The sequence below is a fragment of the Bemisia tabaci genome, chromosome 5 (assembly GCF_918797505.1).
Source record: "Bemisia tabaci chromosome 5, PGI_BMITA_v3".
Classification (NCBI taxonomy): domain Eukaryota; kingdom Metazoa; phylum Arthropoda; class Insecta; order Hemiptera; family Aleyrodidae; genus Bemisia; species Bemisia tabaci.
In genome coordinates this window covers 10,150,555-10,177,208 of record NC_092797.1, presented here as the reverse complement: position 1 = coordinate 10,177,208, position 26,654 = coordinate 10,150,555, and the positions used below count along the sequence as shown (strand labels likewise).

The following is a 26,654-nucleotide window of genomic DNA, read 5'->3' as shown; positions in this document are numbered from 1 at the left end:
GGAGGTCTTCCTAAAAAATGCTGGGAGTGCCGAAAGCCGCTTCCTTTGACCTAGGAACATTCACAAAATATTATCCCAACGTTTTCAAAAGTTACAGAATATAGAGGTGGTGCCTGGTTCTGGCAGTGCAAGATTTTTTAATCACCCTGTACAACAATATTGTAGCTTGTAGCACCCGCCTTGATCTCTTTTTCATTCATGTAAAAATGCCTTCATCGTCGGATTTGCAGAGATTAACTAATGAGTTGAACGTAACTGTATGACAAGCTTGCAAACCACCATTTTAATTGCCCCCCTTTAAAAATAATAGCTGACCAGCCACCAGCAAGCCAGCACGCCACAAGCGCCAATTGAGTAACTCTTTATGTATCAAACGAAATTGAAGGAGTTTTAGCTCACAAAACTCGGACAGCGTTGCCATGTGGCAGAATAACTGATGTAATAACTCGCATTGGTGATATTCCAATGCGCCAGCCACACGCAAGGAGCAATCTTCAAGTCAAAGTGGGAATAAAAAAGGCACAGTGTTTCAGCAGAACACTCATTAGCCTTAGATGTCTCAGAATAACTTTAAGATTTAGTCGATTTGATCAAAAATTTGGTTAAATCGAAAAATTTTGATCAACCAAGTACTTGGCTGATCGAACCGAAAATAAGTAACTCAACGAAACCCAATGTAACCGCGCAGACACGACAGTTTTTAACTTTGCACACAATCTTAGATAATGCATCTTTTCTACAGATCCGGTGATAAATACACTTTCCAACACCATCCTCCCCTAAAAAAATGTCAAGTGGCGTCGATGGTGAATATTCAAAAGTTCGCAAGTCGCAGCTCCTGAGTCGTGGCAACAGAAAATGAAGTACAGAAGTTCAACAGAACACTTTTTAAGCCCCAAATGTCTTCGCGCACCTACGGTTTTGTTTGATTTAACCAAAATTTGGTCAATCTAACTCCCCCCCTCTAAAAAAAAAAAAAAAAAAAAAAAAAAGTAGCCGCAAATAAGGAAATTAACTGTGAACGCCACCAGATGAGACCCTCATTTTACTAATCCGGTCAAAAATACTGTCATGCTAAGGAAAAACACCACATATAAACAGTCGCCAAAATTAATCCAATAAAATCCTTACTTTTGTGGACAAATATAAACATTTTCCCTTGAAATTTTCAAATACTTCAAAGTCGATTACGAATAACATTTTCTGAAACATTGCAGGGAATATATTGACATTTACCCGGAAAATTTGTATTTCATCGAAGGAAATTTGGCAACGTCTGAAAGCTCATACGGCCTTCCTCCTCAGCAGGGAAAATTACATTTTCCGAAAAAAAAATGAAGTGGCAACCACGGTGGAAGTTCAAAAGTTAGCCTGGTGCCTGGAGTGGGCCCCGTCCCCCACCCGGGTGGCGAGGGGGGCGAGGGCCCAGCTCTCGCCGGAGACTGATACAGTTTCATGACGGGGTCTCGCAGCGTCCAGGACCTCTCCGCGCACCTCCGTATAAAGCTATCACCTGGACCATTGGTCACATTAGTTTATTAGCCTCGTGTCTTTCACGCGTTTCCGTCTTCCCGTGTTTTCGCCGTGTTCGCCGTGTTGTGCTCCACCACGTGTATGAGTCCGTGTCACGTGCATCCGTGCTCGGCGTTCCTCTGGAGACGCGCATCATGAAGGTAGGTCAACTCCTTGGTTATTGAATGACACTGACATGAGTGAAATGGATTTGGTGACATATCGTCGTTCCTCCTGTAAAAGAACGTAACCGCATTTCGATGTTGTCAAATCACCCCTCAAAATATCCATTTTCACTCGAAAAATCTAAGACATTTCTAACTGAAAATTTCACTGATTTTTCTTCTGATTACATGCAAAAATCAGAAAAATTTTGAACAAAAATTGCACCGGTACATTCTTGCATAAGATTGACTTGGTCGAGTCAATTTTGCAACATTGGAATGGAGTTACGTTCCTTCGTCCAGGAAACGACGCACAGTGGATCTAGTCAATCAGAGAGGTCGGACACACAATTTTTGACTAAAACTGCAAATTTTTATGTTTATTTCACCACATTTTAAACTTTAAGGAGTGCTTCTTGAAGAAAATATCACGCAAAAACCAATGGACCCACTTATAGAACCTCAAAGTCTTGTTTGAACGGAGTTATAAGCGTTTGAAGTTTCCGAATTTTGTCCGAACTCTCCTATTGACTCGATCCATTGTGCAACGATTCGATGTAGATGACAAACAAGGCTTGAGAATGAGAATCTTAATCATAGTTGTTCCCTAAACAGCTCCTATTCTTAGGAGGCCCCATTTGGTTTAGAGCAGGATGAAGGGACTTTTAAGGAGGCTCGCAAAGTAGCACAAGAACGAGGATAATTTTTGCCATCCTTGAGTAAGATTCTGTAAAACTTTGGAAATGGATCCTTGCAAGGGATGATTTGACACTAGAAAAGAAACAAAATGCAGAAGAGAAAATTCTATGATTTTGACAAACCTTAAGGTAGGTTCGTACCAACCTTAACCTTCGCAAAACTCGCAATATATTTTTCTTGCGCATTTGGTATTTTTTGTAGTAGTAAATTATTGTTGTCCCTTTTGACGAACCAGTTTCGAACTTATACTGCTGAATGTTACTCGAGGATGGCAAAAATGACCATTTCTATGATGCTGCATGATTTAAGAAGCTCGTTTAACATTCCTTTATCACAATTTAAACTAGATAGGGCCTTCTATGAAAAGGAGCCGTTTAATGGAGGACTATGAATACGACCCTTAGCTGTGACTTGGGACCAAGGAAAACCGGCAATTACACTTCCTGGAACATTAAGCCAAATGCATTCCTTTAGTTACGGAATGAAGGATAACGTTGGCATTTGGTACACGTGAAATGAAATTGAGTAATATGAGTAATATTAATGGGTGATGTCGATGCTCCTCTGGCGTAAGGGCGCACAGTGGATCGAGTCAATTTAGAAAAGTCGGACATGAAATTTTTTACTAAAACTGCAAATTTTGATGTTTAATTCGTCACATTTCATATTTTATGAGATGCTTATGGAATAAAATTTCACGAAGAAACCAATGGAGCCACTTGTATATATAAAATCTCAAAATTTTGTATAAATGGAGTTATAAGCGTTTAAAGTTTCCAAATTTTGTCCGACCTTTCCTATTGGCTCGATCCACTATGGGGCGTGTCTCGATCTCCGCATGAGCCGCTGCAGGCCGATTATTGACACTGATAGACAAAGAAGACAAACGGGGTATGGAGGAGCCCCATTGGTGGAAACGGGTGCGGTTGGAATGGACAATGGATGTAGGTGATAGACTAACTAACGGCAACCCGCGAGAGACCCTATAATCCCTTAGTCTACAGGAATCGCCAATTTTAACCAATAGGATCGCTTCATGCTTCCTGTGCCTTCTTTGTCTATTGCGTTTTCTATCAATTTCAATAATCAACCCGCAGAAATCATGCATTAATACGTAAAACGGGGCTAACGTGGAAATCCAGATACGCCCTTACGCCAGAGAGGGGAAGATAATGGGTGACATGGAAGGAATGAGGTGACCTGGAGTCAAAACGTTGAAGCGAACATTTCCCGGAAAAGCTATACTCGTGTGAATTATTTCAGTAAGGAAGTGTGGATAGGGGGGTTGGCATTAGGTTTCGGTTCCATATTGATAACATGATAGATGAGGATGAGTATCATGGATCCGTGCTAAGGAAGAACGCCGTATGAACATTCGGGAGTTGCCAAATTTCCCTTGATAAAACACGCATTTTTGACAACATTCATGAATATTTTTCCTTGAAATTTTCAGATATTTTAGATTTAATTGCGTACAAAATTGTCTAAACATTTTGGAAAACAATATTCGCAATTTTCCTAGTAAAGTTGGTTTTTATTAGAGGAAACTTGGCAACGTCTGGAGGTTCATACAGCGTTCTTCCTTAGCAGGGCAGTACATAGGTATAATTATTTTGAGCTGTGACCTCAGGGACAAATCACCGTGCTCAATATTTTCCTGAGAATCTGGTCACGTGCATTCTCGCAATGAGTAAATTCGGGAAAGGGGTGTTGGAATTGGGTCTCAGTGAACTGCGCATTGCTAACATTAGAGACATGTATGGGTAACATGAATGATATAGGTGACAAGCAAAAATGTAAGATAGATGACATGAACATTAGGTGGTGACTAGGAGCCGAGGGACCGTTACATCGTTACGTACTTCTGCGGAAAATTTAGTCATGCGGAAACCATTTCAATTTGAAAGTAAACAAGATTGAGAAATTCATTGAAATTGAAATTGAATTTGAAATGCATTGTTTTTCATTTGAAGTATAGACATGGTTTATATGGATTGGATAAGTGACTTGAATGGCACGTGAAACTCAGGTGATATAAATGACTTGTGAACTTCTGAAACTAAAGACATCAATGCTATGACATGATGAGGTATATAAGTATGATACTTTACGTTTCACCCATATCATAAAGATACTACAGTCCTGAATAGGTATCGATTGCATTCGATGCATGTATTAATTTATTTCCATTCGCAGCGGCGAAGAATATTTTTAAGCAATTTAACCCAATTACATTTGTTATATCAAAATGAGTCCAAATAATTAAAAATATATATTTTGACTCTACGATTCAAATCAATCGACTTCAATTGAATGTTTGATTCGATATTTACCTGTGACAGAGGTCTAAATAAGTCCATGACATTAACGCCCTCTCTCCCAAAAGCTGCTCTGTTTGCACAGTCCTGGATGGGCGCCAACATCATGTCTTCGATCGAGGCTCCTCAATGTTAAGCTTTTTATTGAAGCCCTTAAAAACGTTGAAATTTCTACCGCGGTGAATCTTATGCAACTCTCCTGCTATGCACGCACAGAGTATGGATATCAAGGTTTAATTTGTTGGTCAAAATTGGCTAAAAAATCTGCAAAAACCTGCTAGACCATTGTTTTTATATCCGCAATACGTAGACAAGAACGAAACAACTGCATGAGGATCTTCCATTTTCACGGTTTCGCTGATTTTGAGGGGGATAATTTCTGCATTGAGAAAATTTCCACGTGTTACCCCACACAAGTGCACGACATTACGTATCTTAATTTTTGAGTAAGATATTGGTTCTTTTTTCTCAGGAAAGCCGGCCTCATTGCCTCATTGTATCAGCACTTAACAATTTTGAATGTAATTTTCTCAATTGGTCATTTTGCTACGACTTTGTTTTCCAACCTCCATTTTCACTTGCAGATTAAAAGGCTACCAGGCGGTGCAAGCTACCTGCCTCGCGGTAAAAAAAAAAAAAAAAAAAAAAAAAAAAAAAAAAAAAAAAAAACCCCATAAGACCAGTGTCGTGGCGTGCTTTGCGATATATCGATTGATTTCCCATTTAAACCTACGGAAATCGATCGGTGAAAAGGGTGTTCCCAACGAACACCTTAATCATCGATTTTTTACCATAACTTCAAATGGAGATGTATCCAAAATCGATCATTCACGTCTTGCCACTGTATAAGATGCTTGTCGTTCTTAAAAGACCGCTTTCTGGGTTGTATTCAGTACGTATAGAGCATGCTTAGTGAAAGGTTATTACAAAATGATAACACAAAAATCATACTAATCGGCTCAGTTGATTTTTAGTTCGAAATGTGAAAAGAAAGGCAAATAAGGAAAATTTGAGAACGTATTCACATGTGCAAATTTGATAGTAAGATATCTCACGTAGCGATCCGATGGTAACCACCCAAAGCAAAAAGGACATCAGTCTTTTGGAGTAAAGTTTTCAATAATAAAATGTATAAGATGGAGATCGAAAATTTAGATCTTGAAATTCAGACGGAAGATGTTCATGCTTTTTTTCCTGTGAGATACCTATGTTTCTTGATCATCAAATTTCAAAGCGTCAGATCTTCCATTTGTTACCGAAAATTTTAGGTGAACTGCCGATGTGTTAAAATCACCCACCCACATTAGTGAAAGGATAGTTTCCGTGTGTTCTGCATGAGAAAGCGTGAAATTTTCAGTGTGATACCACTATTCGACCACGTGGGAGCAAATGTTGCCTGCATTAGAAGTTGAAGGCGAATTGGCGTGGTGTTAATATCACCTTTTCCCATCCAATAAAAAACTATTTTTGTGTTTATTTCGAGGAAGCGCAACATTTCAGGATGATACGACTATTCGACCACATAAGAACTCGTTTTGCCTACTCTAAAAACGGAAGGCGAACTGACATGACATTGAACTCACCGATTCTCGTCCGGTTTTTGTGTGTGTTTCGCGTGAGCGTGATATTTCATGATGATGCCACTATTCAAACACAGGAAAGCTCGTGTTGCCTACGCCGAAAATTGTAGGCGAACTAAAAATGCGTAATAGTCACCTCTCCGCGTTCGGCAAAAGGATATTTTTATAATCATTGCGTTGACACCACTGTTCGATCACATGAGTACCCATGTTGCCTACACCAACAAAAGTGGATTATCATTGCCTCATTCTTCCTATTCTCATTTGTATTCTTCACAAAATTTATTTTCGCGTATTTTTTTGAATACACATATTTCTGATAGTTCATAGCTCTTCACATATTCATTTTTCTCAATAGAATTTGAATTCAATGTGTTAGCCATACCAATTAATGGATGGCATACAATCGTAAGCTTCGATCTATTTCTTTTTTTTTTGGAAGGGGAGGGATGTTGAGACGTATTAACGTATTTATTTTAAGAAAGTGTGGACCGACGTAACGATCACATTCCTATGGATGAAAGGGGGTATAAAAAAATCTGTAGAAATAAGTCGATGTTAACATGCGTGAACAAACAAGGGGGAAAAACGGGAAACAAGGTTGAAAACTCCAAAGCTAATGCGACTTTAAAAACCCGAAACGTTTCGACTCAAGACTGAGTCATTTTCACTCCGAAAATAAACTAAAAATTAAAAAATATCGATGAAAAAACTGGAAACCTACATGTTTGTGGCCAAAATCTATGAGAGAAATAAATAAACATAGTGCATCATGCACTATATGTAATACAAATAATTTCAAGTAAGTATTTACTTGAAATTATTTGTTTAGGTCATTATTCGCTGAAACAAAAAGTCGGAAACTTTGCACACATTAACTTGAAGGATCGATGATCAGAAAACGCTATCATCCCTAAAAATGGCAAATGCCAACATCCGCCTTTTCCCAGAAGAGAAGCGATGGCGATACGCGGAATTAAGATGCCTCGAATCCATGTAAGAGGTTGAGTCTTTAGTGACTAGTGTTATGCAAATGCGAGGGAGGATCAGGTTTCCCTTTCGTCTATTCTCTTCTCTCGTGGTAACCGAAGACGAATGCCTACGGTTTTTGAAGTGTGGACATCTCGGCGATCTAAGAATCCTCTGCGCATTGCGGAAGAGTCATTATGGCGGAGGGTGTCACTCTCAGTTTCAACCGCAACCTGGATGAGCACACGTGCTTGTCAACGACCGAAAGGAACAACGTGTGAAAGCTCAGGAGGACTGAGTAGGTGAAAGTAAAAACAAAAATAAAACTGTTGATAAAGACAACCACCCCCCCCCCCCCGCGTGGAAGACCCCATGCCAATTTCGAAGGATCCCCAGTGCAATGTAAACTTCAGATCGATCGAGTAAATATATGCGAATTTTCGCAAATAATTCGAGTACAGTTTTTGGCGTATTGTCGATCTACATTACAATGGGTAAAATTTCGAAGCTGAGTTTGGTTCCTTTTTGGACTTGATGGACAGGGTTGCTACCCACGAAAAAAAAAAAAAACACTCAACGACTTGATTCCGTGGCATGATGATATACGCTCTACAATCTACATTCATTCTCATCCATCCATTTTAAACGTGCTTCGGGAGTTGGGTCCTAAAAAATTTGGAAGCGGTCAACGTCATTACCGCCAACTTGGGAAATCGAATGTTTTTGCCGCAATGTAGCCGGCAAGAATTTGGTTCTAGGTTGGCTATCAGTCATGAACTGAACCGTATCAAATTTGAGAATTTCGCATTTTTCCTCTGGTAACGGCTTCTGCCACGATGGAGAAGAGAGCAGTAAGAGCACGCTGGGATGAACCTCGAGACACATTAAAGCATGTCCTAGCCAGTAACCATGGTTCATACAGAAATGTCCTTACTGCTCTCTTCGCTATCACAGCAGGCTTGGTGCGGCAGAAACATTTGGACTACACTCGAGAGAAAATATGGTAGATTTGACCATACTCTGACACAGTGATTAAAGTATGGTAATAAACACAAGACTCTACGATAGCAGTGTTCATACTATGTTAAGTATTACCAAAGTTCTGGTGAATACTGCTATAATTCTGGTTATTTCCACTAGACAGTATCACTGCATAAAAAATCAAGTAGACTGACGGTAAATGTTACCATATTTTTTTTTCCAGTGTATATTTTGCAATTAGGAACTACAATTCCTGACTCATCTATAAAAACACTCATGTGCATAGTGGAAAGACTCAGATCGTTATGCCGTTTAGTTTTGTTCGAAAGACAAATTAGTTCATTAAAACTTAAAAAATGTGAGGACATTAGGTGACAAGAAATGCAATGACGTCCATTTCCGATAAATCTATCCGTATAACCATGCACATTGAAACGACGAATCTGCATTAGATTTCCATTGAAATTACGTGGTTCCTTCTCAGTGAGGCGGCGCGATTGTTAGTATATCATAAATAAACAGTGCAGTGATAGGATCTGATAAGATGCAGACCTTGATTCTTCATACGAGTTATGCAAAACGTGCGTAGCGTTTCTCTGAGGGCCCCCAGCCCCCCCCCCCCCCCCCACCTCACCGCTTGGGCCCCCCTGGACCCCCTTCAATCGGAGTGTGAAACTTGCTCCGGTACAAAGGGGTCCAATCAATGGAGCAGTGTTCCAAATATTCAATAATGCGCGCTATGAAATCGGTAAAAGCCGACCAGGTCATTATTATGGCCTGCACGCGACGCAATTGTGTGGCCCGGTCTGTTCAATATTGTTGGTATAGCACGTTAGAATACGTTTAATAAAACTTGCATTTAATCAGATCACAGTAATGATATAAGTGTAAATTGGTCTCATTTGAATCGTAAAGCACAAATAGAGAAAAGAGGGACTGTTGTAGTGTTACACTATTGCTTGTAGCTGTTTAATTAACGTATCGATGGTGAAACTGGAAAAACGCATTGCTGGTTTGCGACGCGGATGACTTTCTGTTATAATTTATTCTTTATATCGAAAATTAGTCATGGTCATTTCTTGAAATTTTCATAGATTTTTCTCCTCTGAGTGAAAAATATTCTGTGTAAATTTCAAGCCAGATTGGTTCATTTTCTTTTGATAAAATAAAATCGGAGCGGATATTTTGCAACACCGCAAACGAGATACGCGTTTTTCCAGATGTACCGTCAACGTGTGAATATTCTCGCGTAAGATTTCCATGAGAATGTGCTCAAGAAGTCCATGGAGGCAGGGTTTATTTTGGGGAGTTTTTTTCTTTTCTTCTTTTCGGAGTCGGATTTAAAAATCAGACCTTGAGATTTTGACGAAAAAGCGTCTCTAATCCTGAGTGTTCTAAATATTTTCGATGTTGAAACTACCTGATTCCAAATCTCTATAGCGTCGTTTAAGCATTTTTGCCTTTTTTTTCTTAGTTATTTGTTTTAAATACTACGCGATGATTTTGTGTAACACTGAAGAATACTCTTGGAAGGACGAAGAAAAATCGATCAAAATTCGGTATCAAAACGATGATCTGCTTATCGTAAAAAAACGTAACACGTGACAGAAACACGACGACGACGTCGCAATAGAGGAGTAATCTACAAACAGTCTTGGTCAAGATACGCTTAAAATTATCGGAATTAATTGGCATTGTTGTGGTGCTCTATTTTTTTTCATAGAAATGAAGGAAACGGCTCGTAACTGTTTCTCGGTGGAGGGGGGGAGAGTTTCTCAAAATCCATTTTGTCGACCTGTATCAACTAAAATCACAAATCACTGCAGGATAAGATTTCTTTCCCGGGAAATAAATCGCGAACTAATAATGGAAAGAAACGTGCATAGCAGAAACTAATTTGCTGGATTGAGGCATTCGGAATTCTACTTTGCATTTCGAAACATCGCTTATTAATTGAATTTAATTTATTAATGAACCATATTTTATGATTAAATTATATCATTTATATTTCACCAACGACCTGTCAAACCACAATAATTGATTATAATGTGTGTCCTGAGGTAGCTTACAAGACCTTGACCTCATGGTTTAAAACTGAGCACTGTCAAATTTCTTTCACCCTGCAATCTCTGCTTGAATGGTGCTACTCGCAAAACACGTCACACGAACTCAGAGCGAACAATTACCGTTGCTCGGTCATTCAATTAGATTGCATAATCTGAAAAACCGCCAAATATTTATTACGAACAATTAATCCTGTTTGTCCGGTCAATTAGGGTCGCGCGCGCAAACCATTCCCACCAATCTCCGTTAGGTGTATGTGTAGATTTTTGCTATTTTTTTCTCCCGCCTTATTTTTTGTCGTTGTGTTTCGAGATGCAAAGATAGAGAAATGTAAGAGTAGGGAGTAGGGGGTATGTGTGTGAGTACTTTATGGATTTTATCTGAATGCACTTATTATTCTAACCCCCTAAAAAAATAAATACATTTACGACCGATAAAAATGTTCATAGTTTCCCTAAAAGTCGGAAATAAATTGGGACGGCTTTAATGTATTGAGTGTCATGTTTTCCCTGCGTCACCGCCTATGCCTAAAGATTCCAATAAGGCTGAATCCTACGCATTCTACCCCGCATATAACACCCGCTAAAGTAATGAGAGATTCATTCTACTCTGCGCGCTGATTATCGACATTGATAGACAAACCTTTATACAAAGGAGACAACGGACAAATGGAATGATTCTGTTGGTTGAAACAGGGGGTTGTTATAGAAATGGGGAAAATGACGTAGGTACCAACTCGAGGGTCCATCGTGAATTGCCGTTTTGTTAGTCTATTACTTACCACATGCATGTGTCCATTACAATCACTCGCTTCCACCCATAGGATCATTCCATTTTCCCTTTTTCTTTCGCTTTGTCTTTCGATTAAAATAATCATACCGCGGCTGACACGCCGTGAAATCATCCAAATGTCGCCTTTTGCTCTGGAAAAATACAAATTATGTGGTAAATGTTGTGAAAATTTATTTTGGACATTTACGAAAATTTGAATGTGCCGTAACTGACCTTGCTCAAAAATACGAGTTTTATCGAGTGAAATTTGACAACATTCGTTGATACGGCGTTATTCCTTTGCTAAGTAGCATTGATTAACTATGCAGCCTTGCACTCTTACAAAGCATCCAACCAGCGCTGAAATACAGTTCTCTTGGACAATTTTCGTCAATAGCCATCGGATGAATCAATGTAATTACGTTTCTGAACTGTTCGTGTAGGTGTCGAACTTACTCGCGCGAATTTCTTTTGACGTGACTTTTAATTGTTTACGACCATGCCTACTTTGCAACTTGCATTCAGTGCCAATGCGCTCAGGTCAAATTTCCTTTAAAACAGAATTAAGTACGCAGCCATAAATTAGCCAGTTGTATTCTTTCGAACAGCGTTGATGTCACATTGGATGAGAAAATATGCTTCCAGTCCATTGCGGTTGATCCTTTCCAAAAATAAAGCTTTAACTAGCCCTTGTGATAAACGAGGGCTTGTGCTCAGTGAATAATTAATTATTTAAATGTAGCGGTCCATGGGAAATGGACATAGGTCCACAGACGCAAAACTTCAAGTATCGCATTTTTTTTTTTTTTTTTTTTTCGGAATGGTTATTCAACGGTACGGTACCGTCGAATAAAGCGTTATTCGGCGGCCAAAAGAAATCAACGAACCAAAGTCACTTGAGTAGTTTTTTGGTGATGAAGAGCAGTTGCCAAAGTGCAAAACCACGTACCTCTGTTTGCGACGCGATGCAGACCACCTGCCATATTTCATTTTTATTTCGGGAAACCAATCAACGTAATTTCTTGAAAGCTTCCAAAATCAATATTCTCTATTAGCAGAATATTCTATGTAATTTCAAACTGTAAGTTGCCTTGTTCCTCTTCGAAAAAACGAAATAGGAGCGGAAAGTTTGAAACTCCGTAATGGACATACGTAATTTCGCACTTTATCCATCGATTCGTCAATCTTACACCTGATTGCAGGATTTCAATTTCCACACTTCATTTGAAGAAAGGCTCCGGTGAGTGTTATAGTATTGCCAATTTTACAACACTGCCTATTTTTATGGTGTGCAAATCGAGGGTCCAACTTCTCAGAGGCGCCACCAGAATGCGCACTCCTTAAATAGTAAGAACTGACCCCAGAAACACTTACCGGTGGGTTTTACAACTGTACGCATTTCAATCAAAAGAAACTATATCCATTCTAACATGAGCCCTGTCATCCATAAGAATACGTGCATGACAAGGCTCATGTCAAAATAGATACAGTTCCTTTCGATTCAAAAACATTTAACTGTGTTACGACTTGGCCGGAGTGGCGCATGGTCGCTGCAAGGCTGAGGCGTTTGTATAAGGCGATTTTCAATTTTGGGGAACTCGCTAGAATCGGGGACTGAGGCATTTATACGTACCCGCTAGCATTTCCGATTTCTCAATGAGCGCCTTCAAAACTAGTTCGGCTGAGAAATAAGTTTGGAACGTTCGGACTCACCCACGTATGAGATACTTTCAATTATTTTTCGGGGCGTGCTCGGAGATTGTCTCTGATGACCGACGCTTTTGACTTCAGTCCGCTTAGAGGCGGACTCAATCACTCGAATTGACTAAATATAATTTTGAATGCACCAGATTAATTTTTCGGCACGGACTTGTATTCTAGTAGTTCGTAAAATTTGTATTTCTTCCCATTATTCTCTTTACTCAAAGAGTTTAGTACGGGGTCCATGTTGAGAATACAAAAAATGTGACGCAGTGGGGCAAAATATTCGGTAAAGGAGGGGGGACAATAGTTGAGTTTCGCAGTGGTTAATTCTGCATCATTCAGTGAGGAGGAATCACACGTATTTTAAAAATTAATCATAGCACAAAACGTAAATGTTTGAGACTTAAACGGGTATGAGGAGCAAACGTAAATGTAACAGAACTAAACGGATTGTTAAAAGATCACCGTTGAAAGATAACCGGTACTATCACAAGTCTTAGAAATAATTCACCTCAATCGCTCATGGCATCAAATTTTGGTAATATAAATTGAGCCGAGTTCATCAGAGAGGAGCCAACCCACATTTTCGAAAAAATTGATTTTAGAATCTTTTTGAGTTCCACTAGTCGTATATATCCCCTGCCAAGAGCCCAAAGTCGAGAAAAAAAATTAGTCTGTGTTAAGAGGGGTTAAAGTTTATTTTTTGCATTGAGCCTTGTGGAGAAATGTTGGAATTGTTCTCCAAGCCTCTTTTTCTTAGTTTCAACTTTATGTGGGTTGGTTCCTTTCTGTTTTACTCGGTCCAATTACGACTTGAAACTTTCACTCACAGAAAAAATTTTCTTGGACCCAGAGTTCAGCCCCGGTGAAAATTGGCGATAAGAGCTGCGTTTCAAAATTTATAGAAATTCTTATAGCCGGCTAAAGAAGGCTACAGAAAATCATAAAGCTGGCTGTAGAATGCGGAGAAAATCATACGGCCGGGCTATACGAAGCGATAAAAAAATATGCAGCCGGGCTGTAGTTCCTATCGCCGGGCTTTACACTTTATCGCCTGGCTGGTGCTTTTTCGCCATCGATTATAAAAGGCTATAAGAAATTTTGTAGAAATTATTGTGCTTTGGAAATCATTAAGTTTGATACGGAACCACCTTAATATTTACAAAACACATGTTATATTTTCCTTTAATACATATTTTTTCATCAAATAAAACGAGAATAATCCATACAGGGTGTGCAAACATTTCAAAGTCATGAGTTGAAAAACGCTGACTCCGCCAGATTAAATATTAGAGCCTAACACAAAGCGGAGCGGCGACGCACTGGCGCCTACAAACCTAACAGGGATACTTCACGCATTGCGCATCGCGTGAAGTATCCCCGTTCGGTTTGTAGGCGCCAATGCGCGTTTCGCGATCGCTGCCCGCCTGCCGCACCGCAGCGTGCCACGGCGCTTAAAGCAACTGTTTCACACCAGAGGTATTGCACAGTATCATACGAAACTGAAGGCGCTCTAATATATTAGGAATGACTGGCATCCATCAAAAGTACGGAGCTTTCCTCGCAAAATAAATCAAGATACTACGGCCCAAAAAGAGAGCAGTGGTCCAAAAACTCACTAAGTCCTAGCATCCGTAATTAGTGATGTTTATCATACACTTTATCGCCTGGCTGTTACTTAGTCGCCATCGGCTATAAAAGGCTATAAGAAATTGTGTAGCCGGCTATAGAAGCTATTGGAAATCTTACAGCCGGCCGTAGGTCTATGGTATTTTGGAGCATAGATTCTTCAGCCAATTTTTACCAGGGAGACTCTTAAAAAATTTGATAAGAAGAAATACTTTTGATTCAGTCAGATTTTCGCTTGAATCAAAGGGAAAGTCGCTTGAATTAAAAGGCATGGCTCTCGATTGAAGAATATTCTTCAATTCAGTCCGATTGAATCAAGAATATTCTTCTTGTCAAATTTTTCAACAGTGAAGGCTCTGGATCCAAGAATCTTTTTCCCAGCGTAATTTGTTGGACAGTAATAATAAGTGAGGAGCATCTTAAACCAAATGTTGATATTTTTTATCCCAAACCTGTTTTTTCGCTGTTCTGAAAAATTTGATTTTCCGCTCGAAGGCACATTTCACCCTACTGCGTCACACATATTCTGAGAGAAAATGAAACATTGAATTAGGTCTAAATGTATAAACATTTTCAAAGATTTTTGAGGAATAATTCGGGAAAAAACATCGAACACGATAGAACTTCCCAAAATTTACTTAAGCCAACAAATTGAAATTTCAGAAAATGCGAATGCCCCGCTAATGTTGAAAATTGAAAATCAACGTGTATCAAATTATGCATTGCCAGGCCAATTTGACTAATGGTTTTAGATGGTGATCAATTTGAGATGCTGCCGCAAATTAGTGTCAAAAACTGTGATATGCCTCAAGAATGGCAAAACTCACGCAATTTTCGTCACAATCTTTCACCAAGATCTACCATCCGGGTTCACGGAGCATCAAACACGCGCAGCGTAACGCCTCATGCTACGCGCGCACCGTAAAGTGCATAAAATGTTATCACACGAATATCAGGTGGTGTCCATTGTTAGGGAGAAATGCGCAAATTGTATCACTCGTACTGACGGGTAATTCGAAGGAATCCGCTCTGTTGGCAACATTTTTTGCCAGAACCCCCGGATTAAGTGACTTTCAGTGATCGAATAGCGGGAAATTAGGTATGACTGCGCCATAATATGAGCGTCCGTTCCGTATTCACTTTCAGTATCACGTGGGTGGTAAAATTTATGGACTGTTAGTTTATTAGAATTTTTAGGATTTCCTGGTGTTACCGCTGACTTGAGCGTCTTACTCTCGACTCAACGATAGTGTCTCATGTTACCGCGATCGTGTGGAAGAATGCCGGTGTGAATATATGTTGGTGGTCCGTTTTCGGATGTAAAATTTTGTCGTAACTTCACTCGGATCCGAATGAAGTTTACGTAAGGCGCATCCAGGTGAAGAGCGGTAGAATTTTATTCCTGGCAGCATGACCAGAAATCGTCGAAATTATTGGATATATTACGCACCGCGGTTCAATGAGTCACTTTCTAGGTTTCAGTTTTACGGTATGATTATCAATAGTGTTAGTGTAGTAATTTGTTAAAATATGCTTTTAGTAGAACCTTCGAAAAATGTGTTTTTTTTTCCACTGCAATAGTTTTCTAATCGCTGCTGCAGCAGTAAGCATTATATATGTAGTTTTTTGAGATGACCTGTATTTTTTTTGTCGAGGCTGGCTTACTGTGAGCAGGTAATTTTTTTTTTTTTTTTTTTTTTTTTTTTTTTTACATGATGCATATTAATAGCTAAAATGCGAAACCAAGTATCTCCGTTGCGGTGTTTCAAAATCACCGCTACTATTTTATTTTTTCGAAGAGTAAAAATTCAAATTTAGCCTGAAATTTATCATATACAGAAATCAGGGAAATTTCCACGGAAATCCGTTTACTAGTTTTCCAAGGAGAAAATAAAGTATGACTGGAAATCTTACAACGTCGCAAACGTAGGTACGTGGTCTCGCACTTTGGCCATCGATATGTTTCTTACATAAAAAAATATATTCCAAATTTTTAAAATTTCAGTTTTTTCGAAAAAGACCAATTTTAAGTGGTCTTAAGATCCAAAACTGAAGAAAATTAAAAATCTTCAACATTTAAGGAGTGTTTTAAGACAAACTACGATTGATTATCTCAAGTAGGCGAGGAGATAGAGAGGTTTAAAACAAGGGGTAATTTTTGCGCTTTAGGGGGGCTGGGGGGGGGGGTAAGCAGAGCGGGTAAAAGTGAGGACTTTTTGGAAAACACTACTTTTGAAGTATATAATCGATGGTAAAAAGTTCAGCTTTTTTCTAGTTTGTTTCACTAAAATCCCTTCGTTGACTGGACTTACAGTTTGAAGAACAGCTACTGCTACTCTGTTAATGTCATCGAAAAAAACATTATTTTACGTCAACAATATTTTTTTTTTTATTATAAAACTGCCCAAATGACAGTGACACCCCACTTAAACAGCTTTCATCCGTATAAAATATTGCAATAGAAGCAAAGACTTGTGCTCCACCCATGTAGGGAGTCCCAGAGCTCGTGGCCGTACACCAGGGTCTCCACTCTAAAAATTCGAGTCAAAAAAAATCTCCAAAGCACCTGTCTCATCTTGACATTAGTATCCATTTCTAGGTCAACACCGCACTTACCGACTCCTGTTGGCTTCGTTAGGAAATACTCCTACCGCACTCATCGCGCATGTGCAGTACATCCAGCTCCGTCAGATTTTGCATGGATTTGAATACGGCCGAATAAAAATTAATTATAATTCCGGTTTTTTTTGCCTGAGTTGGCAATATGGGCGTGCTAAACGTTCGTGAAGAGTCCTGCCCGACTCTATGGTTCCCACAAGAGCTTACAGTTGCCGCACGCATCATAAAAACCTGCGATTTCCATCATTGCTCATATGAGGTTGTGGAAACTTGGCAACAATGAAAAATTTGGACAATTAAATGAATGGGCTCTTAAATGGTGAGCATCCATATTGCACCTTGAGTGTAGGATTCCGTTTTTTAGTTTGTTTTACTTATTACGTGTCGTCGCCTGAGGGTCCTGTTCAACTTGTGAGTTGATGAATTTGGATTTGAGTGATGTATCTATTAAGAGAACTTTGCGCCATCGTATGATGGTTTCAAAACGAAATATTAGTCTGATGAGATGTCTTCACTATTTTGAGACGGTGAAATGAAACTGATTTAGGTGAATGAGAAGGTTGAAATTAATTTGGTCACAAAACAGACGTGCGCCGTTACGAAACGATGGCCCGTTATGTACAAGGTCTGAACTAGGAAAAAAACGTCACAGATTTTCTCTTCAAAATCTTACTGCATATCTTTCACGCAACGGAAAGTTAGAATATCAACTCCTGGCTGAGATATCAACGAGTACTCTATACACGCATTAATCGGAAGTTCAATTATAAAAATGACGATATTTACCAAACTTTGATTCTGAATGATTCTGTTTACATATTGGTAGGTATCGTCCATTTGAAGGTCGCCTTCAATTTTTCGCATAGGCAACATATCTACCGCGGAGCGCGAATAGTTGTATACTCGAAATACACGCATTCCCATCGCTCCATGAGTCCATGAGCATTGTTCAATAACCGCATCAGGTTTTTTACTGTATTGATGAGTATCGTCCATCTGAAGGTTGCCTTCAATTTTGTCGCACAAATACACTAGAGAGCGCAAATGGTTGCCTGCTTGAATGAAATTCACACATGAGTATCGCTCATAAACGGTGATAGAACCAATAGACCACCAGGGCCGGATTTACCCGCATGCCGCCCCCTTCTCATTCGTTCTGAAACATCGATTAAACCCATCAAGTGAACGTGCCGGAGGAGGAGGGGTGCATAAGACGCGTTTACTCGTGTTGGGCCTACCTCTGTGTGGAAAAGGCCTTTCATTTATAAGACATGAACGAAAAAATTATGAAAGAATAAACATGGCTGTGATTTAATAATTTTAATTTCCGCCACCGCGCTAACTGCACTGCGTTTGACTCAATGCGTGAAGTATTCCTACAGTCTTGTAGGTGATACGCGTTTCACTCCGACTGCTGCGGACCGCACTGTTTTTGACGCAATGCGTGAAGTATTCATGCAGTCTTGTAGGCGCTATGAGTTTCACGCCAACCGCTACTGACCGCACTACGTTTGACGCAATGCGTGAAGTATTCATGCAGTCTTGAAGGCACTATGAGTTTCACGCCAACCGCTGCTGACCCCACTACGTTTGACGCAATGCGTGAAGTATTCATGGAGTCTTGGAGTCTTGGAGTCTTGGAGTCATGAGGGCAGTTGTCCCTTCTTACAAAATGTAGTCCAAACAACGCCCACCATTCGACGATCCATCGCACCTTAGTGAAAACGCTGACCATCAAAATGATCAATTCTATGACAGGATTCAATCTTTACCACATTTAAATCATGTTTTTTTGTGTGCGTCTGTGTAAATTCGATGCCTTCAACATTCTTAATTTTTTTTGCACTTCTCTGCATCAGAATAACCGTCGTAAAAGGAATCTTAACATAAAACCGAAGTAACGCCTACAATTTTTATTGGGAAATATTACCCTGGGAAGTGAATCTGTCGCGCCTCATATAAATAAACTAGCACATTGGGCAGGTATCGGTTATTTAAGGTGTATCAGTTTAGTCCCATTGGTATGGTATTTAAGAGACGTTATATTATGGACACGTCGATACCGACCTCAATGTAGATTCCTCATAGTGACATCACGTCTAAAAAAGTGCATACGAGTGACCGAAGGCGGAAGTTTGCGAGTGCATTTTTTATCGCGAGAAGAATGGGAGTCACGCGTAGAGCGGACCAGCGCGCGGTGATCGCCCGGACCAAGCTCATGCGTGGGCGGGAGTGCCAACTCAGGCGCCACGCCACTCCCCCGAATTACATCAAAAGTTTGGAGCATCCTTTTCCACTCGTGAGAAATCCATTCTCCCATGGGTGGGCTTGGATGCGAATATTGCGACAAAACAAGAATTTGACCGGTGGACAACGTATACGAATCTAAGCGTTCTGATACACGTCAGGGCACACTTTTTTCACCCACAGTCATATCATCTCCAAAGAAAATCAACCCATCTGCCACTTCTGTAATTCATCACCTCTAACCATCAAACACATACTTATAGACTGCTCTGCCCTCCGTTTTCTCCAATCACAGATCTACTCCCCTATAATCAACAGAAATACAAACCCACTTACATGCGATGAACCCAATATTACTACCAAAATTCTAAAACTCTTCACCTCTCTTAATTTAAAAATCTAAATTTTCGTTTATCCTCCCATTTTCAAAATTATCTGTAAAGACGTGTATAGCCTGAGACGCTGAATGTCTTAAAATTATACTAACTAACTAACTTCACCAGAATTACACGTAGAACACGATTTAAGCAACAAAAATTATTGAAATTTAGCTCCTAACTAACTCCTAACTATGATATTAACTGAAACTATCAAAATTCATTCCATTATAGTCATTACCTAGTACCACATGTTTAGTTTAGTAGATGATTTACACTGATCGCGTTAGGTATTAATCATCGCATTTGGAACAATCTTTTTGGATCATCCCGCCAAACTATTTTCATAGCTTAAATTTACTTCGAAAGTGTAGTTACATGAACCGAAAAACGTAAACCGAGAAGCATAGTTAGATGAACATAATTGTGGTTGCCGATACGAATTACTTACTGCACCCCGGTTTATATCACCGGGATTTTCTCTCAGCATATCGTAATTATGAGAGTTTCTCCTTTGAATTGAAGGGCTTAGGGGACAGGGCACATAGAGGCAGTTTTTAAAAAAAGTTGGAATACTAATGATTTCAAGTAAAACTGGTCTTAATGCATATTCTGTGAAAAAATTGCTCCCAAATTCCAATTTTCAATCATCAAAACGTCAGTTTGAACTTTCTTACCGCCATAAGGATCCAAGTAATTTCAAAACTTTAAACACGTATTTATCGAAATGAAAAAAATTGCACTTATGCGCCTTTTTCTTCAAGCCCCTCAATTACATTTCTTAGTTGCAAAATCGTTTTTAAAATTTATAAGCTAAACACCAGAGGAAATTAAAAAAATAATCGCTCCATTTGCGATGAGTTATAGAATTAAGCTGCAGCCATGGATGTTCGAATGCATGAAAAATAGAGTAGGTGAGAAAAAACATCTGAGGTTGGCAAGAGAGCGAAGATCTTGAGTAATATGCGATCGATCGATTGTCTGCCATTTAAACCTATGGAAAAGGATCGATAAACAGTATGTTCGCAACAAACACCTTAATAATCGATTCTTTACCATAGCTTCAAATGGAGAAATATCGGTTATTCGCCGCTGCAAGAGAGCACGAGCGGAGAAGAAAGAGGAGTTGTGACCGCGAACCAAGCCGCCGGAGACTCGGTTTTGGGAGGCGCGTGTCACTAATGTTCCGAGCAGAAACAGCTCATCATCATCAAGTTTCCATTGGAGTTGCGTGGTTCTTGCTTGGCCGAGCAGCGTGGCCGCCCCCGCCTCCCACCCGCCTATTGGTGGCCCGCACGCTTCATTAATTGACCAGTTACGAAAGTTTTAATTCGTGAGACAATCGGCCCAGACACCCCCTCCCCTTCCCTCTTCCTTCAACATTCAACAAAAACACGCATCGACGTGGCCCGTGGTTACGATTTTTAATCTATGAAGTCGTGTTGGAGGTATATTTAGAGCAGATGGTTGATGCAGACGTCGATGATGAGGACTGATACTGAGATTGCGTGGAAAGAGTTATAGGTGTATATTCTACAAAGATTGAGTTTACTCCCGCAACTTTGATTTTGTTTTAATTTTGGTCCAAATTCGACTAAATTTTGTGACAAGTTCACCTATGGGCTCAGGGAAACTAATGGCACTAATAGACAACTTTTTGCGATTGGGAACTGCTGTTTTCGTCTCATTTTAGAATCAACATACCAATGGCCATAGTGCAAAACCACGAATCTCGATAGCGGTGTTTCAAACTTTCCGCTCCTATTTTATTTTTATGCGGAGAAAGTTTTTTTCTCACCCTAAAAATAATATAGGAGCGGAAATTTTGAGACTTCGCTGTGGAGAGACGTGGTTTTGCACTGTGGCTATCGATGTGTTGATTCTGAAATGAGCCGAAAAAAGTAGTTCCCAATCGCAAAAAGTTGTCCATTAGTGCCATTAGTTTCCCTGAGTCGGTAGGCAATTTTATGGATGAGTCGGAAACAGTAGTTACTGCTTGGCTGTCCATGTAGAATATCTTACTGGCAGGGAAAACATCAAGACAGTTCTCAAGAAATTTCACTGGCTAGTTTTCCAAAGAAAAAATAAAGTATTACAGGATGTCTGCGACGTCGCAAACGAATATATCGACGGTGAAACTACCAAACCACGTATCTCGGTTTGCGACGTCGCAGACTTCCTGTCATACTTTATTTTTTAAATGAAAAACTACTTGACATCCAGTCTTGAAAATTTCTGTGATTTTTCCTCTTTGTGCGGAGAAAATTCCGTGAAAATTTCAAGGAATGATATCGATTTGGTCTACTACAAAAAAATAAAATGTGAGCGTAGATTTTTAAACACCGCAAACGAGATACGTGGTTTGGTAGTTTCACCGTCGATATGTGGTTCCGTACTTTTGCCATCGATATATGCTTTTGCGGGTGAGTCAAAAACAGAATTTCCTACTTGGAATATAAAGCCCAATCATTGTAACAAACATCAAAATAAAGAAATAAAAAACCTTATGTACGACCCGCTCTTTGGCTATAGAAAATATAAATGTTGGAAAGGCACTCCTTTCCTTTCCTTTCCCTCCCGTGAATCGTGCAGTGCTGCTTATAGATCGTAACTTTTATTTCTAAAAGATCCCTCGTTTTAATCAGATTTTTCGAATGTAACCATCTACCGATATTGTTGAATAACGTTTGATTTGCCAACGTTGTTGTATATTCATTAACGGTGACATATCGTCTGACGGTGAAGAGACGACAGATATGAGCCATTGCGGTCATGAAACTAACCGCGCGATCGCCTGAACTGCCATGTAGATGGTTACAGACAATATTAGATGACACGCACACGGTATTTGCCATAGCGTGTCCAATTCTAATGAACATGATGCTTGGCATTTGAACCGAGGCAGACAGTTCGCATCATAAAGGGAAAGACCGACGGAGAAAAATATATTTGATTTTCTCTCCCTGAGGTATAGTTTTTAGGGAGATGAGGTAATATTGGGTGGTATGGAATCCTGTTTTGATTTTGAACACCTTATCGATTAATTGCGGACATTTTTAGTTCTGTATCATTCTGTTTGGCACAACTCTGGTAACGTCTAATAATCGCTGCAATTGACTGGTGCGTCTTGCCGCCTTTGTTATTTGTAATAAGTGTGTGTACGAGTGCGTGATATTCAAACTTCAATGTCTTAAACATCTCACACATAAAAATTTTCGGCAAATGGTAGACTGCAATAGCATGTGAACCTTCAAGAGTTTCCAAATTTCTTCCGCTAAAATTTTTATTTTTGAGGGACTATGAATACTTTTCCTTTAAATTTACAGGAACTTTAGGTGAATTTGTGAACAAATTTATTTTAAAAAATGGAAGAAAAATATTCACAAGTTTACCAAGAAATTCACGTTTTATCAAAGAAAATTTGGCAACACCTGATGGCTCATACGCCGTTCTTCCTTAGCACGATAGCATTGTGATAGTCCATTTCTTCATCAAAGGCAAGTGTACTAACTCTCCCCACGTTCAGTGGTCCACCAAAAACTTAATCGGCGGGAATGCGCTTTTGTTAACTGTGCGCCAACGTGACGCACCGCGCCGCATCGCGTCTCGGCGCAGCGACTTGAACGCACGGGATGCGAGGAGCCGAGCTCGACAGACGCCTGACCTGACACTATCACTTATCAGTTATATCACAGCCCCTCGTTATATTTTTCGCTTTTGGGTTTTACTCCCCCGCCGCCCGGGCCACCCGGACCCCTCTTTTTGCTCTCTTGAGCAGCTGAGTGGCTCCTGCCATTGTTTGAGACTCACCGGACGCACTTTTCTACACAGAAAAGCAATTTAAACTGGACCCGACTTACTTTTCAACACAGGGTGTTCCGTAACTTGGATTCCTCCTCACTCAAGTAGCATTTTTCGACGGAAAAATGCGATACTTTTTCGGCGATAACATCGCTAGGATTGTCAACATCTGAGCGATTATCCTCGAATTTTATTGGCAATTTTATCTTTATAAAACCGAATTCCATAAAATCGAATTTGTATCTAAAATTATCAGAACTTTTTGACTTATGATATTGCGTTAAACCATACCGTCGATAAAATAGCGATTTATTTCAAATTATGCGATGAAGTCGAAATTTATTGCAATTTAATATCCGATAATATTGAAATAAATCGACGATATATTCTCCGATCAAATCGCAACTTATGGCGATCACTGTTACTTGGGCAGCCGAAAATTGCGGGCATCGCACTTTCTTCAGACATTCGTGGTAAGGACAAAAGTTTGATCGTGTAAACCGGATGTTCGGTGATTGATATATCGATCGAGCTGCTTTGTTCGTAGAGCCGAAGCTTGATTCATGTTAGTGAATCTCTCTTTTAAGTTCGGTTTTTGAAAACTCAATCATTATGAAGTTTTGTTCCATGAATTAAAAGTTTGACAGTCCGAATTGTCTGAGTTGATATTGGACATCGAACTTCTGGCTCACGCAAAATATGTGGTCGTCCACTGAAAAAAATGACCTAGGAGACTTTGAAAATTCAGAATTAAGATTAGCACCGCTACTTCAAGGAATATTTTACGAACTTTCAGGCACAAAAAACATCGAAAAACTTCAAATTAAACTAAATTTTCAATCTGTCATATTTTCCCCAAATTTTTCGGACTCTGATGCAACTTCTTTTAGCACGCACTGAAACGCATCTGGTATCATACTACATCGTGTTTCGGTTAAATGACCTTAACTTTGTTTCAAGGTTACAAAATTGACTCAAACAATTCAATTTTTACAAAAATGTACCTGCGCAATGTTTATGTCTAAAATGGTTTTGCTTTTACCATGAGATAAGAAAAAAAAAACCCAGAAACATTTTTACAGTTGAGAATGTCCAAAATTTTGCTGGTGAGAATACAATTTGTGAGGGTTAATTTTGCAACATTGGAACACAGTTGCGCTCTCTCGAAAGAGAAACGACGAATACGACGCGCTAAACTTCTCGCATGTTTTCTTTAGGGTGACACTGATTATTTACCTTAAAACCTCACATTTGATTTTTCGACCCAGCGTAAAAAAATACCTTCCTCCAAAAATTTACCCCCTGCCTTTGAGCTCTTTTCTCAGTAACAGTCTCAAGGAGGGATCATAAGTCTGGTGTGCTATCGATATATTGATTGTTCTGCCATTTAAACCTATAGAAAAATATCGATAAACAGGATGGTCGCAACACACACACCTCAATATGGCACAGCGTTACAAATTCGTAACAACGTTATTTGGAGTTTTTAAAAATTGAATCTTTATTTTGTTGCATGATTCAGCAAATCTTCATTAGTTTTTTTCAGTTTTGAATAACTGATTCCCAAATATTTAAAAATTTGAAAAAAAAGTGGTACTTGGGTCTCTTATGCATGCCACAAAATAGATTAGTATCCCCCGGAATCTGAGATCCAAAATTAATTCATGCCATGGAGGGTTTTAATAATCGATTCTTTTCCGAAGCTTCAAATGGGAAAAAAATACCATTGAGGATTTTAATAATCTATTCTCTACCATAGCTTCAAATGGGAAAATAATGCCATCAACGATTTTAATAATCGATTCCTTACCATAGCTTCAAATGGGGAAATATCGAAAATCGACCATTCACGCTTCGCCACCGGTAGGGATGAAGGCGAAATGTCAGAGTGTTTGCAGAGCACCATGTGCAGAGGCTATAGAAGAGTTCCCAGACTAAATTGGTCTTTCATGAAGTCGTGAACAGGCGGGAGACCTTGCTACTCTAGAACTGGGATGGGGTCTTTATGAATCGAATGAGCGTATTTCAAGTCTAATTCACTCAATTGCTACGTTAATGCGAACATCTCAACCCAGATTGACTAAATATGGAGTCCCTCAGCTCGGGATGAATCCCGGTGGATGAGAAACGCATGAAAGGCACTTGATCAAAAAGATGGAAAACAACGGATTTGGTGGTTTCAAAGTCCGAAGGCCACTTTGCGCCTAGTCTTACCTATATAATAAGTTAGGGCGATCGTTATATTGCTGTGCATTATTCATAACACCGTAGTCCGCCCCTCATAATCCAATCTGTGCAGCCTTGGTGATAAATGAATATCAGCAGCATCTAATGATGTTGGGAGGGTGATGATAAATTTAAGGTGCAGAATTAATTAAGTTACCGGTGTTGACGCCTTGAGCCTTACGTGCAATTCTCATTATGGAGTATTTAATTGCATCCTCTGTGCTGCAGTTTTCTGAATAAATGTCGTATACACATTCGAGCGTTGCCAAATTTCCCCCTACAAAGGAACTTATTTTTTTAAGAAAGTTATGATTATTTTACCTTGTTTTCAGAACTTTTATTAAAAAGCGAATAAAAATGCAGACCATACACACACATAAAAGTTGCTCTCGCAACGCATTCTGTCATTCTGCGACACCTGAAACGCCACATGTGCCTATCCTCCCGAGGGTTATCGGGCAACTGACAACGCAACATCTCCACTGAAAAAATGGTATGCTGTTTTAGCGCCTATAGGATGTCAAAAATGTGTCTGGTGATCCTTAGATGCTGCCTTGACTGCCCACGCAGTTGAATTTGCATTCACAGGGTGTAAAATTAACTGTGGGGGCAGTAAAGACAGCATCTTGGGATCACCAGACATATTTTTGACATTCCAGGTGCTAAAATAACATCTAATTTTTTTTAGTGTCTTCGTCAACGCCCTGCCGTCATCCCTTCATGGGACATCCTCGTCACCTTTTCCCAGGTGGCACCCAATTCAAAACTTATGCAAGACCCTCTGAGAAGAAAAGTAAATAAAATTCGCTTAATGATGATTGACGAATGTCAGGGTGAGCCCTCGACTAGGTGAATTTTTGCACATTTAATTGGGATCAGGGCAAATCTGATCAGCTCTTTCGTCATCAGTGGCGTGGCGTGCTTTGCGATAAATCGATTTATCTACCATTTAAACCTATGGAAAAGGATCGATAAACAGGGTGTTCGCAACGA

General features: G+C 39.6%; 1 protein-coding gene across 1 annotated transcript in view; it reads left to right on the top strand.

The window, feature by feature from the left end:
- Nucleotides 1–1,436: 1,436 nt before the first annotated feature.
- The window catches only part of LOC109034506 (uncharacterized), a 43,594-nt gene continuing 18,376 nt past the window's right edge, over nt 1,437–26,654 (top strand). Inside the window, exon 1 of the mRNA XM_019047706.2 lies at nt 1,437–1,673. Within this exon, the coding sequence (XP_018903251.2) occupies nt 1,668–1,673 (6 nt within the window). The 5' untranslated portion in view covers nt 1,437–1,667. The remainder of the gene's footprint in view (nt 1,674–26,654) is intronic.